The 18,459-nt window shown below is 34.5% G+C and overlaps 1 protein-coding gene across 3 annotated transcripts in view; it reads right to left on the bottom strand.

Moving 5' to 3' along the window:
• NEK7 (NIMA related kinase 7) overlaps positions 1 to 18,459 on the bottom strand; it is a 144,188-nt gene that overhangs the window by 47,069 nt on the left and 78,660 nt on the right. For all 3 annotated transcript variants that reach the window (XM_050765348.1, XM_050765340.1, XM_050765357.1), the window contains 3 exons: positions 18,253 to 18,393; positions 7,116 to 7,178; positions 5,550 to 5,660 (listed from right to left, as the gene is read on the bottom strand). In XM_050765348.1, the coding sequence (XP_050621305.1) occupies positions 5,550 to 5,660; positions 7,116 to 7,178; positions 18,253 to 18,393 (315 nt within the window). The remainder of the gene's footprint in view (positions 1 to 5,549; positions 5,661 to 7,115; positions 7,179 to 18,252; positions 18,394 to 18,459) is intronic.

The raw sequence follows: 18,459 nt of genomic DNA on the forward strand, positions 1-18,459 counted from the left end.
TCTGGGAAGTATTTCATCTGACCACAGCCTCAGGTATTCCTTTGTCACTAATTAGAGAAATACTGAATATTTCAACTATAAATTGCTTAATTATATTTGTCAGTCTGCTCTGAACCAATTAATTATTTACTTGTAAAAATCTTTGATGCAATGCTATCCAGAGGTTCATTTCTGGAATACAGACCAGAAGCTATATTTCCTCTTCTACCCCAATTAAGCTGAAGACTTGAGAGAATGAAATACATTGCTATGATGCACAATGATTTACAATATTACTCACTAAAAAGAAATGAATCATGTTCATTACAATTCAAGCATTCACTGCTGTCCTTTACAAAGCTTTAAGCCACTGTTCTATTCCTTCACAAAAGTTGTTCCTATGATTTTTTTCCTGATATAATCTATCTTATAAAGAACTGCTTACAGAACTAATAAGCATGTTCAGAAAACAATTTTAGAATTTCTTAACTACCCAACCCCACTCCCGTAAAAAAATACACTGAATATCACAGCAACTCTCTATGAGACCAGAGCATAAAGCAGCAGGAAATTGTTGTGACAATTATACAACCACCCATGTTATCTACTGAGCCCTGGAACAGAGAAGTGTAATAGAAGTAAAACAACCAACTTCTATACATCTATTCACTACATATTTATCGAAGTTGGTACTATGAGCTAGGAACTGAAGACAGCCAGGCAAGAAAAGCCAGCATGGTCTCTGTGCTCAAAAGAAATTTAAGTCTAATGGGAAATACAAACACCAATAAAATAATTACACACATAAATGCATGATTATATTACTAAGTCTTATGTAGGAAGGGCACTCTGGGAGCACTTACACCATAAAGTACTCTATGAGTGAAAGGAAAATGCTTGAGGAAGTGATACCTAAGAACTGAAGTACAAGCAGAAATAAAGTCAGCCAAGAATGGAGAAGAGCATCCCAGGTAAAATAAAATCACATTCAAGGAAATGAAAGGCCAATATGCCACAGCAAGAGCAGGAGTTAGATTCTATAGCAAATATATGCTGAGCACAAGCTCTGTGCCAGGCACTGCTCTAGGCACTTGGGATATGTCAATACACAAAACGGACTCTGATCCTCTCTGAGGGAGCGTATCTTCTATAGAACACAAGGCTTGCTGAATCTTGCCAAACATTTTAGTCTTTACCCTTAAAGTGAAAACCTAGAAAGATTTGATTGAAAGGAGGTTTTCCTTTTGCTTTGTTTCTCTCCCCTCTAACGTCTTAAAGACTGATGGAGAAACGGATTTAAGGAATGGGTGCTGGATACTGGGAGACAGTTAAAAAGCTCTCTTTCTCTCCAAATGAGAGATGATAGGGAGAGAAATGGAAAGGGAGCCAGGTGAAGAAATTTGAATGGATTTAGAAGGAAAAATAAACAGAATCTGGTGAGATTGAAAAGAAGAGGTAAGGGAGAGTGAAATGTCAAAAAAGAATCCTGGTTTCCAGAGTGCACAACTAGATAAATTGGTGCCAGGCCTCGAGTTAGGGAATATGGGAGGATGGGTAGTCTGTAAGGAATTTGTTTACAGGCATATTGAGCCAATATAGAGTCAGAATTTAGAGAGTGCTCCATGCTAAAGATAAAAAATTGGAAGTCAACAAGAGTATAGACAGTAACTGAATACACAGGTATGAATGAGATCAGCTATAATGTGAGTCAGAACTAAAAAAAAAAAAAAGTCAAGGACTGAAACTTAAAATTCCATCATTAAAGGCCAGGAAGAAGAGAATGACTCAGTTAAGAAAAATGATAGTCTCCAGAGAGGTAGGAAGAAAATCAAGACACTGTGGGACTCAATAAGCCGGTGGAGAAGTGTTTTAGGAAGAAGGGTATGAAAAGCAGGGCCAAATGCTGCTGAGAGATGAAGCAGAATGAAGACTGGACAAAGTCCTTTGGCTTTCATGATAGAGGTCATTAAAGAGCTATTATGTGTGGTAGGTTGGAAAGAGAGTCAGGAGTAAGTGTCTGACTGTGATGGAAAAAAAAGAACTAGGGTAGTAATTGAAGGAAAAAGCAGGCAGAGGTGAGGGTGGTAGGACTTAAGAGTGTCTTCTGAGATTATCTTACTTAACATAACAACACAGGCTGGGTACAGTGGCTCACACCTGTAATCCTAGCACTTTGGGAGGCTGAGGCAGGTGGATCACCTGAGGTCAAAGTTCGAGATCACCTTGACCAATATGGTGAAACCCCGTCTCTACTAAAAATACAAAAATTAGCCGGGTGTGGTGGTGCACGCCTGTAGTCCTAGCTACTAGGAAGGCAGAGAGACAGGAGAATTGCTTGAACCTGGGAGGCAGAGGTTGCAGTGAGCCGAGATTGCACCACTGCATTCCCGCCTGGGCGACAGAGTGAGATTCCATCTCAAAAAAATTAATTAAATAAATAAAATAAAATAGCAACACACCTCCTCTAAAATCCTTATTGCTTTTCTTTCTTTAATTTTTCTTAATTGATTTATTAACATCTGGCATATCATATATTCTACTTGCTTTTAGCATTTGACTTCTCCACTGGAAAATAAGTTTCTTGAATGAATGAATGAATGGGGAACAGGTGTGTGTGCATGTATATACATGTAAATATGTTTAAAATAACAGTGACCTGAGCATATTTAAATGATGAGAGAAGGAACTCAGAAGTGCACAATGGTTATGAATCTAGGACTGGGAACAGATAATGATAGGAATTAAGATTTCTGAGAATACAGGCAGAGAAAGGGTAGAGAACCCAGGTGGAGGGAAACATAACAATCCCTCCTATCTAACAAGAATATGGTAACAGGAGAGAAGGAGGAGAGAACAGTAACAGACACAAGTAGGTCTAGCAGGTTCAGTCATGGGAAGGTGAGGGTGCTCCTGTCTAGTGACTTTTAAATACTCTGTAAAACTGGAGGAATAAAGACAACTTTGAAGAGTAGAAAAGAGTAGATTTGTATGATGCAAGGAGGCTAGAAGCGTAGTGATCAGAGGTTTAAATGGAATAAAGAAAATGTGAATACCTATGAGATATCATACATGCATAAAGACACAGATAGATGGATGGGTATGTGTACATACATTTGTACATATGTCTTCAAAATATATATATAAACATACTACATATTATATTATTTAACCATCATAATAACACTGTAAGGCAGGTATTACTGACCCAACTTTATTGATGTAGAAACTGGCTCAATCATTAAGATTAAATAACTAGGACAACTGATTAAAATCCTTTAATTGCCATCTGAATTCACCAGTGTAGTTTCAGAGGTCCTGTTATAATCATCCCTTATAACCCGCACTTTTCCTTTATATAACTTATTACAACTGCAGGTATACAGTTTTACATTAGTATTAGTCAAATGCCTGATTATCCCACTAGATGACGAGTTCCAAAAAGCCATAAACCATGTACCTGGCACACAGTAAATGTCTAATAAATAAAAAAATAAAATATAGAGATATTTTTTAAAAGCTACAAATTGGTATTAACTATTTAAGGGACTAATTTGGCAATAGCTATTATTTAAAATGTGTATACTCTTACTCGGCAATATGTATACGAATCTATGTAATAGAAATAGACAATGGAGTATGTATAGATATAGTTGTATTGATGTAGATAAGGCTTTGTACTTGAGATTTCTCTGTAAGAATAAAAATGAAAACAATCCAACTATCTATTAACAAAGTAATAAAATAAATCGTGATGTGTCTGAGAAAGAATATGTGTATCAGTATATATTTTTATATTTAAATGGGTATAAAGATAGTAAGTAAAGTTGGGAAGGTTTTATGCACGTAACGGTTAGAGATTATTTCTGGGACATGGGAATGAGGGAGAAAAAGGAAGGACCATATAAATACAATTGGGTCAGTAATACCTGTCACATAGTTTTATTATGATGGTTAAGTAATATATAGTATGTTTATATGTATACTTTTTAAAGACATATGTACTAATGCATGTACACATATCCATCCATCTACTTAAAGACATATGTACTAATGTATGTACATATATCCAACCACATATCAATCTTTCCTACCTGCCCAGGAAATCAACTCTTTATCTACACTAAACAACACAGGAAGTCAGCGTGCTATAAGTTAGACTTGCAGGAAGCCAGACTGCTTTCTCTAGTGACAATCTAGGAAGCCAAACAGTAACTTCTATAACAATTGAATAACAACTGACAGCTTCCCTAATTTTGTCCCTGCTTCTAACTAGGACCAACCAGAGAAAGCCAAATATGTACTCCTAACCAATCACAAGGACACCCTGTTTCTAGTCAGCTGGTCTATAGCTTCTCTATGTCAGCAGTCTCCCATCAGGGCATACCCAAAGGCTTCCCTTTTCTTCCCGCTATAAACCTTTCATTCCTTTGTCTGTTTTCAATTCTCTGCCAAGATGCAAGTGATGATTGGCTGACTCCCTTGCTACAGCAAGCTCGAATAAATAGCTTTTGTTTTTCTCATTCAGTTATTCTTGTTTGTTTCTAGATGGTTCAAGTTGTGTTCCATAGTAACAGAAGTTTAGCTGGGCACACGGCCAGCTGAATGAAGACTTTCTTTTCCAGCCTTCCTTGCAGCTAGATAGGTTCATGAGACTACATTCTGGCCAAGGGAATGAAGCTGAAAATGTTGTGTGACAGGCAGCACTCAGGAATGTGCTTTAAGATAAAGCCAGCATGTACTCTTTGTCCCTTCAAGCCTAGTGTGACTTGATAAGCTAGAAATAGGCTAGGTCTCTAAAATACTCTTGATAGAACAGAGCTACCATACTAGCCCCAGACTTTTACGTGACAGAGAAGTAATAAAAATAACAATAATAATAATAGCAGCAGCAGATACATTTACATAGCCTTACAATGTGTGAGGCATTCTTCTAAGCTCTTAATAAATGTTAATTAATTCAATAATTACAACAATCCTATAAAGTAGGTCATATTATTACTTTGTTTTTTAGAAAATGTGACGCAGAGGAGTAACTGGCCCAAGGACAAACAGTTTTTAAGCTACTATTATTTAAGGGTTTCTATTAATTGCAGCTGAACTTAAACCCAATTAATATGCCCTTAGAAAAGAAGGTAAAACAATTTTTATGTGGGGTTGATATCCAAGGTCTGACTGCAAATCCCACTTTCTTTGATGGATCCCCCCCAGAAATAGGTCAGGCTGCTCTAGAGTCTCTTTCTACCTCCTTTTACTCATGTCCAGAGACACAGGAGCAAGCATGGTCTGCTCAGAGAATCAAACAGCAAAACTTGACTTATAGAAGACAAGTATCTTGGTCCCTTTCCAAGTTGGTTTTGGTTTTAGATATTTAAGCTGACCAGTGGAAACATCACCAAGTAAACCAGTTTCAGAATTATGATCACTAATCATCTACTATTTATTACATATCTACCAGATAAGTCTTGCATTGAGGTCTTTAGTTTAAAATATCTAATATCCCTATATGTTTAACAGACAATTCTATTAGAAAAAACAAAACAAAACATTAAGACGATTTTTTAAAAACTTACCTTGATCATTCTGGATAGGTCACCAGCATCTGCTAGTTCCAAAACTATGTTTAGTTCATTATCTTCAATGAATGATGCATAATATTTTATTACATTTGGATGGTTGAGTTGCTGAGAAAATAAAACAGGCATCAGAAAGTTTTCTTACTGTAAATTTCTAAGAGTCACAGTTTTGTAACTTAAGAACAAACTTAACTGTATTTTTTAAATTATAGAAATCTTAACATGACAGTATATTTTTCTTTAATGAATTTTGAAACAAATACTACAATTATTAAAAGTAAAAGGTATAATTTCACCTTAATATTATTAGAAATAATATATTTTACATTTAAATCTTAATTTAAAAGTACTGCTAAGCCCAATAAGTATATCAACAGATGCAAGAAGTAAATGACAGAATTAGGTCACCAACTGCTAAAAATTACATCCTCAAAATGAGAACTTTCATTTAGGAACACTCAATGATAAAGTAGCCCTTTTTACTCCTATTTAGAAGTTATGGCTGGTCCTAGAATAACTCCAGCTAGCAGACAAAACACAGCTGGTATCTACTATACTATATCTAACTATTGCTTTTATATCAAATAATATACAGGACTTATTTATGTGAGCCAATTCATAAAATCATCCCTAAGAAAAATTTTACCTTGTAGAAATACATGTATCAGTCCCTACTCATTTACAGTCCTTTTGTTCAATCTTTAAACACATTAATATGAGATGCATTGTTTCTCTGAGAAATTATGCAGAAAGTATGGGTGACTTTCTTCTTTCTACTTAAAGTTTTCTCCGCAAATTTTCTATGATGACGTGCTATTTCTACAGTAAAAGTTCACATATATTTAAGCCAGCTACTTCATGTGCCAAGAAATAACTACAACTAACAAAATAGTCAGAAAACATTGCTTTGACCTTACTTTTTTCCTTTTTGCATAAATCTGGTTCATTTTAGGCACTAACACAAATGGATGGCATAAAAAAACAGCCAAATCTTACCTAAAAGTTAAAAATACAACATAAGCCACAGCATTTCTCAAAAGAAACTTCACTATAAACGAATCAGTGCAGAAATAATTGAGGTCTCAGTCATATTTTTAGTAGATGAGAAACTAAAAAGCTAATTCCTGGCATACTCTTTAGATGCACTCTGTCTAAGTCTGGAGAAAGGTTTTGAAACATTAGAAAATGCATGTGAACCATTTCAATATAATACATGTTGAGATAATACTAATTTGCATTTATATTACTTAACCTTTAGAATATATCTTGTTGGGGTGGTCAAGAAAAAAAATTTTTCAATGTTTTATGCCCATTTTATCTATTTCCTAGTTTGAAATGAGAAAAAAAAAGCTGGTCCTACCAAATGTTCTGATTATATTATTTAACAATAAATCCAAAAAATAACTATATTCTTCAATATACTGAAATTCAACCTTACATAATATTACTTGAAAATCAGTGTAGTGTAAGTCTTAAAAACCTTTTTGTGTTTAAGTGTGATATTTTAGTAAATCACTTTTATCACAATGTTATGTTCAAAAGAGTCAATAGTTCATTAATTACCTTAAGAAGATCTATTTCTTTGATGCAATCAGCACGTGCTTTGGCATCCATTAAATCAAATATCTAAAAATAGAACCCAGAATTATTTAATGAAATAATAACCTATGGTTCAAGCTATCATGTAAATTCATTTTAATACTCTACATGTAATTATATGTACACTAAGGAATTTTCTTTCCGATTAGCTTTTATTTATTATAGAGGTCTGCAGGTATCTTACGTTACCAACAACACTTACATTTTCAGCAGTCAGTATTTAAAAAATGGATAAAGAGAACAGTTAGATATCCCTTGACACTAAGGTCTTAAGTTCCAAAGAACAAAATTAAAGTTGTGATTATTAAGATGATAAAGTAATAGCTAATACATGTTGAGCAATTAATATATGCTAAATGTACTGCACAACCTTATGAGGATGATAATAGTAGTACTCCCATTTTACAGATGAAGAAGAGAAGCTTTAGAAAGCTAAGGAGACTGACAAAAGGTCACACAGCTAATCAACAGAGCAAGCAGAATTCATTCTTAGAATTATCCGTCTAGAACCCAAGCAGTGAACTATTAATCTGTTCCATCAAATCATGTCTAAAAGGTCTGATGTATGCATTTTTGACAAGGGTGCTATCATTTCAAGGGGGTGAAATTTGGTTCTTTGAGAAGGGTAACAAAATTTTACTCTATTAAGTATAAAGTGTAGATACACATACAGTATTGCACATAAACAGATGTATTTGTGGAATTAAAATTTAATGGGTAGAGGTAATTGGGAAGAAATGCCTAAAAAGGCAGTTTGAAGGGAAGATAATGAAGTAAAGGTTGAAAAATATTAACCTACCATTAAAAACATAAAAATAAAAAATACAATCAAAAAGGTATTTCATGTGTCTCTGAAAACACAAATCTCTCAAGGTTCTAAGTGTGTGGAAAATAACATTTAAAAAAGCAATATCTTAGAGACTGGAAAAAAAAAATCTAAGTCAGTACTGCAAGGTGATTAAAACTCTAGTGACATAACAAATTTTAAAAAATGACATTTTTAGTAATCAGCTTGATCAAGTCTTCCTGATTCAGCCAGCTAACATTCCAAGAAAAGGTACGATGTCAAAGGAGTGGCAGAATCCAAGTCTTTTTAATTAGAGAAGTAGTTATTAGACACCAGCAGAGAGGGCTGGCCTCTTTACACATGATGCTTTGAAATTCATTGCAATCTTATAAGATAGGTAGTACTGGCCACAATAACAAAATGAGGATTGAGGCTCAAAAATATTAAATAATATGCTTATGATCATAAAACTAGTAAATGACAGAATCTTGAAGCCAGGTTGTTCTAGCTCCACAGTCAGTGTTTTCTCAATGAGCCAGGCTGTCATGAAGTGTAATGCATACACAACTAGCTAAGAAGTATTAAAATACATGTGTGTACAAAATGTAGCATTAGAGACCTAAGGAAGAAATTCCTCCCATGTAGGGAGGGGGCAGCATTAGAGGTGAAGCTTGAAAGAATTACAGGGTTCTACCAGACAGAAACAAAAGATATCTAATGCATAAAGGTAAATATGGAATAAGGGTGTATAATTACAGCTTATGAGAGGCAACTTTTTCTAGATATCATTCTTACTATCCAAAGATACACAAAGTTCTAATTTTTCTTAATTTAAAAAAAACCATGAAGATATTAGATAAGATTATAAAGCAAAAATAAAATCCATAAACTCACTGCCTTAAAGAATTTTAGCTTTGGCTCAGTCCCTTCTATTTCTTGTACAAATGCATGTGCTTTTACATAGTGAAAATAGCAGTATATAAAATGATATACAAGCTGCGCACAGTGGCTCACACCTGTAATCCCAGCACTTAGGGAGGCCAAGGCTGGTGGATCACGAGGTCAGCAGATCGAGACCATCCTGGCTAATATGGTGAAAATCCATCTTTACTAAAAATACAAAAAAAAAAAAATTAGCTGGGCGGGGTGGCTGGCGCCTATGGTCCCAGCTACTCTGGAGGCTGAGGCAGGAGAATGACGTGAACCCGGGAGGCAGAGCTTGCAGTGAGCTGAGATTGCACCACTGCACTCCAGCCTGGGTGACAGAGTGAGTCTGCGTCTCAAAAAAAATTAAAAATAAAAATAAAATAAAATAAAAAATAAAACTATATATATGCTTTTTCACCAACATTATTTTGGTTCTACTACTTCTAATGAAAACTTCAAGTATCAAATTTACGTTCTGCAACTTTTAATGTAAAATAGTTGAGCACTGCATACTGTTTAAGATTTGAAAAAATATAAAGCCTTAACTTAGTTAATGGTTTACAAAAAGAGACAGACTAGATTACATCAAGGTTTCTCCCACTTAATCAAATAACAGAAGAAGAAATATGTATGCCAGTACATACATTGAAGAGAGTTAACTTGTTTCTCCATTAGCAGTAATTCTAACCATGTCAGCCACAGTGAACTCATGTTAACTACCATGATTTCAGAATGGAACAGAATGCAACACAATGAAACAACAGCAAGGAAAGGAAAAGGGGCTGGGGTTGGTGGGGGAAGGAAAGGACTATGAGTGGCAAATCACTATCATGAAGTTCACATAAAACTATCTAGTGAGACATGTTTTGGCAAACATTAAGCTGTTGTATACATCAAGTTTTGACAAAATGAGCAAGATATAAATGGACACCAATAGCAGGGGTTAAAAAAATACCAGTATTAAAGAACATACCATATGACACCATTTATGGAGGAAGGAAAAATCTTGTGGAAATTTTCTCCAAGAGCATCATAGTTTTAACTCTACACACAAATGATTAATATGAATAACCTGATGCTGAGTACAGACAAGCTTAAACTGTTAATGTCCACCCTTTCTACATATAAAAATCCATGTTGAATGCCACCTTACTATCAGATTTTATTACAGCTACAAATAAGAAAACCATCTTGCAGTCCTTTAAGATGCACAGTGTCAGATGCAGAATGCAGACAGCAACACAGAAAATTAACACGCAAATTGTAAGTGCTACTTGTTCAAAGTGATGTAAGAACCTTAATGGGGGTGAGTATGGCTGGCTGGAAGGGCTCTCAATAACTGATTTGTATAAGCAGGAATGCGTAATGCCATTCAGAAAAAATATATATATATACACACACACATATATACACACACACATATATATACACATATATATGTAAAATCAAAAGTTCTTGAATTGAAGGAATAAGCTTTACATTTAGCAATTTCACATAGAAATGCCATTCATTCCCCCAAAGGGATTACTATATTAACATGTTAAACAAGAAAACAAACACTAATGGAAATAGAAAACTTTGAACTTGGTATTAGTTATAGGTATGAAACACACACACACAAACTACTTGCACTTTAAATCAAAATGGCATGAGAAATAACTGATTCTTGACACATCATGAATGCTGATGCCCTTCTCAGGAAATGCTATTTACAAGGAATTTGAGATAACTCAAAGATACTGGAAAGCACAAAACTATAAGTATATTAGATCTTGATGGAATTCCTGGTATTTTTGTTTGTTTGTTTTAGGAGACAGAGAAAGAATAATGCCCATACAGTACCAGTAATTAAAATGAAGAAAATCATAAACTTGGAGACATATATGTATCTAATCTCTCAGTAATCAATGTCTCTATGATGTGGAACATTTTTTTTTTTTTTTAATTTTCATTTGAATTTTTTTATTACAAAATCACACATGATTTTTTCAGTCAAACAATAGAGAAATATAAAGTTAAAAGTAGATTCTCCTTTTTCCTCATGCATATTCTTAAGAAACAAGTACCAATAAAATCTTAATGTATATCATTTAGCACTTTTGAAAAGTGCTAAAAGCACATGTGTGTAAAAACACACACATCAATCTATATACATGAAATATACATTATAACATTTCTTCTCACAAAAAAAAGTTAACAAGGATATCCAGGAATTGAACTCATCTCTGCAGCAAGCAGACCTAATAGACATCTATAGAACTCTCCACCCCAAATCAACAGAATATACATTCTTCTCAGCACCACATCGTACTTACTCCAAAATCGACCACGTAATTGGAAGTAAGGCACTCCTCAGCAAATGTACAAGAACAGAAATTATAACAAACTGTCTCTCAGACCACAGTGCAATCAAACTAGAACTCAGGACTAAGAAACTCAATCAAAACCGCTCAACTACATGGAAACTGAACAACCTGCTCCTGAATGACTACTGGGTACATAACGAAATGAAGGCAGAAATAAAGATGTTCTTTGAAACCAATGAGAACAAAGATACAACATACCAGAATCTCTGGGACACATTTAAAGCAGTGTGTAGAGGGAAATTTATAGCACTAAATGCCCACAAGAGAAAGCAGGAAAGATCTAAAATTGACACTCTAACATCACAATTAAAAGAACTAGAGAAGCAAGAGCAAACACATTCGAAAGCTAGCAGAAAGCTAGAAATAACTAAGATCAGAGCAGAACTGAAGGAGATAGAGACACAAAAAACTCTCCAAAAAATCAATGAATCCAGGAGTTGGTTTTTTGAAAAGATCAACAAAATTGACAGACCACTAGCAAGACTAATAAAGAAGAAAAGAGAGAAGAATCAAATCGACGCAATTAAAAATGATAAAGGGGATATCACCACCGACCCCACAGAAATACAAACTACCATCAGAGAATACTATAAACACCTCTACGCAAATAAACTGGAAAATCTAGAAGAAATGGATAATTTCCTGGACACTTACACTCTTCCAAGACTAAACCAGGAAGAAGTTGAATCCCTGAATAGACCAATAGCAGGCTCTGAAATTGAGGCAATAATTAATAGCCTACCAACCAAAAAAAGTCCAGGACCAGATGGATTCACAGCTGAATTCTACCAGAGGTACAAGGAGGAGTTGGTACCATTCCTTCTGAAACTATTCCAATCAATAGAAAAAGAGGGAATCCTCCCTAACTCATTTTATGAGGCCAACATCATCCTGATGTGGAACATTTTTAAAAAACAAAAGAGGGTGAGTGAGATGAGAATGAATAATTTATGTATGAGTTTTAGGAAACCATAATGAGATACAACATATCAAGATAGAAACATGCTACATAGAAAATCTTTAATTCAAGCAACAAAAATTAATTTAGAATTACAATTGACTTTTATTTTTAACTGAATTTTCAATAATATCAAAAGTCACTCCTCAAACGCAGGGAGAAATAAGCATTGTTGGCACATCTAAAGCAAAACTAAATTCTGAGTCAAATACACTTAACTGGAAATACAGAAGTATCTTTCTTTTTCTCTTAGCCAACAAGTCAAGACGAAAATAAATAATGAATATTTAGATTACGTGATTCCCAAACAAAGATTCAAAGCTGTCTGATGATTTTATGAGCAAGAAAAAGCAGTATGTCTTGGGTGAAAATATGGACTTTGTAAGAATATTTTGTATATAATATGTACAAACAAGTCTTCAGGAGGCAGCATTTTCACTCAGCTCTACCAAAGTTTCTTCAGGTTTTTAAACTCATTTTATACTTGGTAAGAGCAAGGGATGAGCTGTGGTTAGGCAAGTAATGACTGATAAATTCTTGGTATTCTCTGAATCATTTTAAAGGTTTTCTTTTGTCATCTTAAAATTTTGCCAAAATTACTCATAGCTAATGAAACTGAAAAGGTTAACACTAGATTTCTTTAAAAGGAAACAAAATCCTTCAAGTAACTTAACAGAAATATCCCCTTAAAAGGGCATATGTCAAATTGTTAGAAGAAAGACCATTTAAAATGCAGAAAACAAAGTACTCAAAAATATATACTAAGCAAATTTTTTGGTGTTGTTTTTGTTGTTGTCATTTTTGTTTTTTGAGACAGAGTCTTGCTCTGTCTCCAGGCTGGAGTGCGGTGGTGTGATCTCGGCTCACTGTAAACTCCGCCTCCCAGGTTCAAGCGATTCTCCTGTCTCAGCCTCCAAGTAGCTGGGACTACAGGCGTGTGCCACCACACCCAGCTAATTTTTGTATTTTTAGTAGAGATAGGGTTTCACCATGTTGGCCAGGATGGTCTTGATCTCTTGACTTCGTCATCCGCCCGCCTCGGCCTCCCAAAATACTGGGATTACAGGCATGAGTCACCGTGCCCGGCTCTACAGCTGGAACCTTCCTATCACTACTCTTCAGATGACTGACTCCTTATCCTCCACCTCAGCTTAAATTTCACATTCTCAGAGAGGCCTTTGCTGCACGCTCCATCTAAAATGCTCTCCTCCATCTAGTTCGTCTCTAATAACACAGTATGGTCATTTCCTTTTTGGCTATAATTATTTGATTTATTTTTTGCTATAATTATTTGATTTATTGTCTATTTCCCACACAAAAATGTCGGATTTAATTATTGTGTCCCACTATTGCGTCCCTAGTGTCGAGTACTGTGTCTGCCATATAGCAGTTTAATCCCAAAATGTTAAACATTCCACAAAACTGGAAATCTTCTGTTTCTTATCCGCTTAGAAATGCTTAAGATTGCAAGTACAAGTAATTAAAATTAAAAAGCTTTACTTTTTAAGATAAAAGCCTATTCCACCTTGACAAGTAAAAACTAACATTAATTTACTAAATTGTTCTGTATTTTTTAATGTCATTTATGAATTATTCTTACAAATGCTTAGTTTTCATTTATTCAAATAACAATTGGAAATTGAAAGGAAGTCTATAGAGTAAATGATGAAGTTCATAAAAGCTACAAGATAAATTTGTTAATCACAATGAACACTGAAAAAGAGACTGAATACAGAGCCACAGAGGTTATGAATATATTAAAATCACTCTATATATTATGGAAGTGCTATCATTGTCCACAAATTTCTGATCATATATAATCCTAATTTCTAATTATATGCAAATATGCAGAATCTAAAATTAACATGGGTAAAAAAGTAACTTATTAAAAGAAATTAAAAAGTTATTTGCTTGAAAAATACTTGAAAGCAACTAGCAAACGTAAGTGAATAAAAGGTAAGCATTCAATATCAAAGAATACTTTGGGGAAGACTTTTTGAGATCACCTGAATCAAAATGTGAATCTGAACAATATTATCACTTTATGTTTATTTGTATAAATACATAAAGTTTCTTTTTAGCTTTTCTTCCTAAAAGAATTCTCACTGACAATGGCTGTCACACAGTAAAATAGTGTTATCTAGAAATATAGTTAAGAGCAAGCAAAGAGAAATTAAGCATTAATGAACAAAGGATCAAAATACCTCACGTATTATTTAAAAATGAGAGTAACTATGGTCAAAGAACTAAGAAACAGAGAGACCCAAAATTCACCCTACTGTAACACTATGTTAGACTGATAAAATAAAAACCAACTTCAATCCTATAGCTCTAATCAATGAGCAAAATATAAGAGATTGTATATACCAGATCAAAAAAAGTTTTTGATAATCTTCCAACATAAAGAACGTAAGTTTTGAGAGCCAGCTCACAAACTCTGTGAAGCCTCTTTCCTAAGCTCCTCCTCACACCTGTTCTCTTCAAGGCTGCTCCTATCACAGTGCCTATCTCATTATGTTAGTGGTGTCTTTGTTGTAACCCCACTAGAATCCCATGAGTCTCATTATATTTATCTTAATTTTCCTAAAGCCTTATCCACCGACCAATAAACACTAGGTGGTCAATAAATACTGGAGGAATGGATTCAATGATCAGCAGGAAGGGAAGCATTAAAGAAGGAGGCAAGAGAGAAAAAGTTGGTACAGAGAATTTCACAATTGTTCTATTAGTTAAGGCACCATCTTATTTTTTTTGCAAATGAACCATGACGGGATACAGGTACATTTTCAAAAAGATTGGTTAATGTTGCCATATACTGTAGGCTCTCAGATCCCTTTATGATTTCCAAGAAGTAACATGCATTTAGCACACACACTCTTCTTTTCCATACAGGTAACAGGCAAACTTGCAGTAAAATGGCCAGAGCTGAGCACATCCTTTGTTAACGGCCCTGAATAAGTGAACTAAATGGAGTGGCACAAAGTAGGGAAGGGTCTTAAAAACTAAGCTGAGGATTCTGGATGTTATCTCATTAAAACTTTGTAAGCAGATAAATGAATGATAAAACCAATAATTTAGCTTATGAACTCAACCGAAGTATTCAAGGAGTCTAGTGGACCTGGGAACGGTAATACAGTTCTTGAAACAAGTAATATAGCCTTAAAATAAAAAGTGGCATGAAAAAATTCAATATGTAATTCTTTAAGGTTTTTTGTAAAGAGTTAGGTTAGCATTCTTCAAAAGGAAAAGCATTGGTCAGCAATATTTTAAATTTTTTTTAATTTTAAGCTGCAGAAATGATTTTTTAAAAAGAAAGAACCATAGGTTTTCCTGATCAGCACAAGTGTAATGCATCACAAGTATCAATAATATGTTTAAAATGCAAATATATTTCTCCTTACAAAGATTTAAGGCACTGCTCCCTCATAAATAAGCAAAGAATATCTTCACAATATCATTTCTCTCTTCTATGAAGCAGTTAGGTTTAAACTAGAAGATGTCACAATATCAACACTAAAGCAGAAAGGAATGGGATAATCCAAAAGAATAAACTTTAACTTCCTGCAGTAATTTGAGGTTTATCACAGCGTAAACAGAGGCAGCTAGAGGGTAATATCCAATTAATACTGAAGGGAAATACAATTGTGCAAATTAACTCACACTTATCCAAATTTCCAATCAATAGAAAAATGCAGCAAGAGCTTTTTTTCTGCTTCCTTCCACCCCTCCTCCATTCTTTCTTTCTATTTCTAATAAGAAGGTTCTGTAATGTAAAAAATAATCACTAGAGACAGAACTGAGCCCTCCTTTCCACACTCAGATTCAGAGAAGGGATCCAAGTGTCCCCAGAGACCTCCAAATGTATCTCAATCCATCCATCCTCCCATCTTGACAACCTGTGGCAGATTGGCAGCTATGTTCTCTCCGCTCTATTCTGTATGTTGAGCTTGAAATGTTACTTTGAAAATAATGTATTTTGAAGATTGTTACTCTACTTGAGAGTCCACAGTGCATCCTCAATTGCCTACAGTTCAAATTCCTCTGCCTGGTTCCAATGCTCACCACAATCTGGGCTCACATTTATAGCCTGGCTTAAGTTCCAATTCCACCAATTCCAACAGCTCAAATTGACATCTCCATTCTGTGAACTCTTATTTAAATCAGGAACCCATGCCACAGGGTTTAACATTAAATTGTTCTAGATAGACTCTTTTTCCCCTGGAGGGCAGGAATAATACCACTAGTTTCTTTTTTATTTCCCTGGGTGCTCAGAAATCATAGTACAAATTTAATACATTTTAAAAATGAATCGAAGAGTTCTTTTGTAAGGGAATAATTGTTCCAAAAGTAATCTCTTTCATAAACACTAATAACTACATTCCATATTGTGTTTTCTTAAGCTCTGAGTGGCATATGAAAACAGAGAAGACTGCAATTCTTATATGCTGCTGGTGAAAACTTACACCAGTGCAACTCTGGAAAACAATTTGGCATTAACTTGCAGTACACATGCATCCCCTGTGGCTCAATCATTTTCATTCTTAAGCACAAACAAGAGAGAAATTCTTGTATGTGTATACTAGGAAAGACATGAGAATATCAGAGAAGCATTGTTTGTAATAGCAAATAACTGTAAACAACTTAAACAGCAATCAACAAGAACAGGGGAATATTATACAGTAGCAAAAAGGATAAACTACAGCACACGCACCAACACAGACTAATTCCTCAAACATGATGCTATCTGAAAAAAAGCAGGCTCTGTGAGTGTGTGTGTGTGTGTGTGAGATACATATATAAAACGTGCTTCATTTATGTAAAGTTCAAAAAAAATACAAAAGTAAACAATTTTATTTTAGAAGTTCATACTAGTGTAGGAAAAACTATGAAGAAAAACAAAGGAATGATAAACATTACATTCAGGATATGGTTATCTCTGAGGGAAGGGGGTGGCACACACATGTTGAAAATATTTTTAATATTTATTTCTTAAGCTGGTTTGTGGATACGGGGATATCTCTATTATTATTTACATCTAACACATACACCATATAAAACCTTTTATAAATCATTACTGTTTCATTTTTAAATGTAAATTAAAACTGTTCATCTCTATATTGGCTGTCACAAGTATACTAATCACCTTAAGAAGTTTAAAGAAAAAAAAAAAAGGACATTTAGATTTCACAGGTCTCTGCAGAAAAAAGATAACAGACTTGCAAAGCAAAATAGGCTGTAGCACGTGTGAAGAATAACTATTACCATAATTGAAAAAGGGAAGTAAAAGTGTATGAGTCACTGTGTGATTTATTGTTTGATGTCATGCACACTGGAAGGCAGAAAGACAAGTACTTTCTAGGCCAGAGGATCTCATTAGGGCAAGTGAAACTTACAGGGCTCTGGCAAGTGAGCATTCCAGGGTAGCTCAGTGGGACTGCAACTCCAGGGTTAGGGCAGGACTTGGAAAGAGGAGCTGGAGCAAGATAAATGAATTCAAGAAGACAGAAAAGGGTCTGGATTACAGAGCAAATCTGATTCCAGAATGACACAAATACAATAAGGGATTTTAAAGTTAGGTATCCATGTTCTAATTTTATCTGCCTCGTTTTTATTTCCAAGTAAATAAAGTTCACTTCATTTTCCTTTCATTTTTTTTGCTGGTATAGTTTAACTTCCATTTACTAACTTTGGGCAGTACATTTTGTGACTCTAGTTTCTGACTACAATGCCTACAGCTGTAGAACTTCAGTGAGTATTCCACAGCTAGTTAAATGTCCAGGTAGAAGTAATGGTGATAACTCAAATCTGTCTCTTAAAATCTAGAGTTGTGAAAGATTTTTGAGGTTCAATACCAGCTAAATTTTTAAAGCCTAGAAATAGTGTTAAAACTAATATTTCCATTCTATACTACACTTGATTCTGGCTTTTAAAATACAGCGTTCATTCTTTCCCAGCATTCTCAACTTAAGGCTATCAGTACCCAATCATTCAGGATATAATTTTATCATCTATAATTCACATAGTATAATTTTACATTGATTTACATAATTAAAATCATCTTACCTGCACTTTTTTTAAAGCTACTGGTACTCCATCCAAGAGACAGGCTGCTCTATAAACTTCACTAAATTGTCCGCGACCAATTTTCTTTTCTATTCGAAAGTTGGCTAATGTATTATAGCCCATATCCGGTCGTAAGGCCTTCTGTAATTAAAAATGTCAGAAAAATTTTCAATCACACAATATACACACAATACACACAATCGCTGA

The sequence above is a fragment of the Macaca thibetana genome, chromosome 1 (genome assembly GCF_024542745.1).
Source record: "Macaca thibetana thibetana isolate TM-01 chromosome 1, ASM2454274v1, whole genome shotgun sequence".
In the NCBI taxonomy this organism is placed as follows: Eukaryota; Metazoa; Chordata; class Mammalia; order Primates; family Cercopithecidae; genus Macaca; species Macaca thibetana.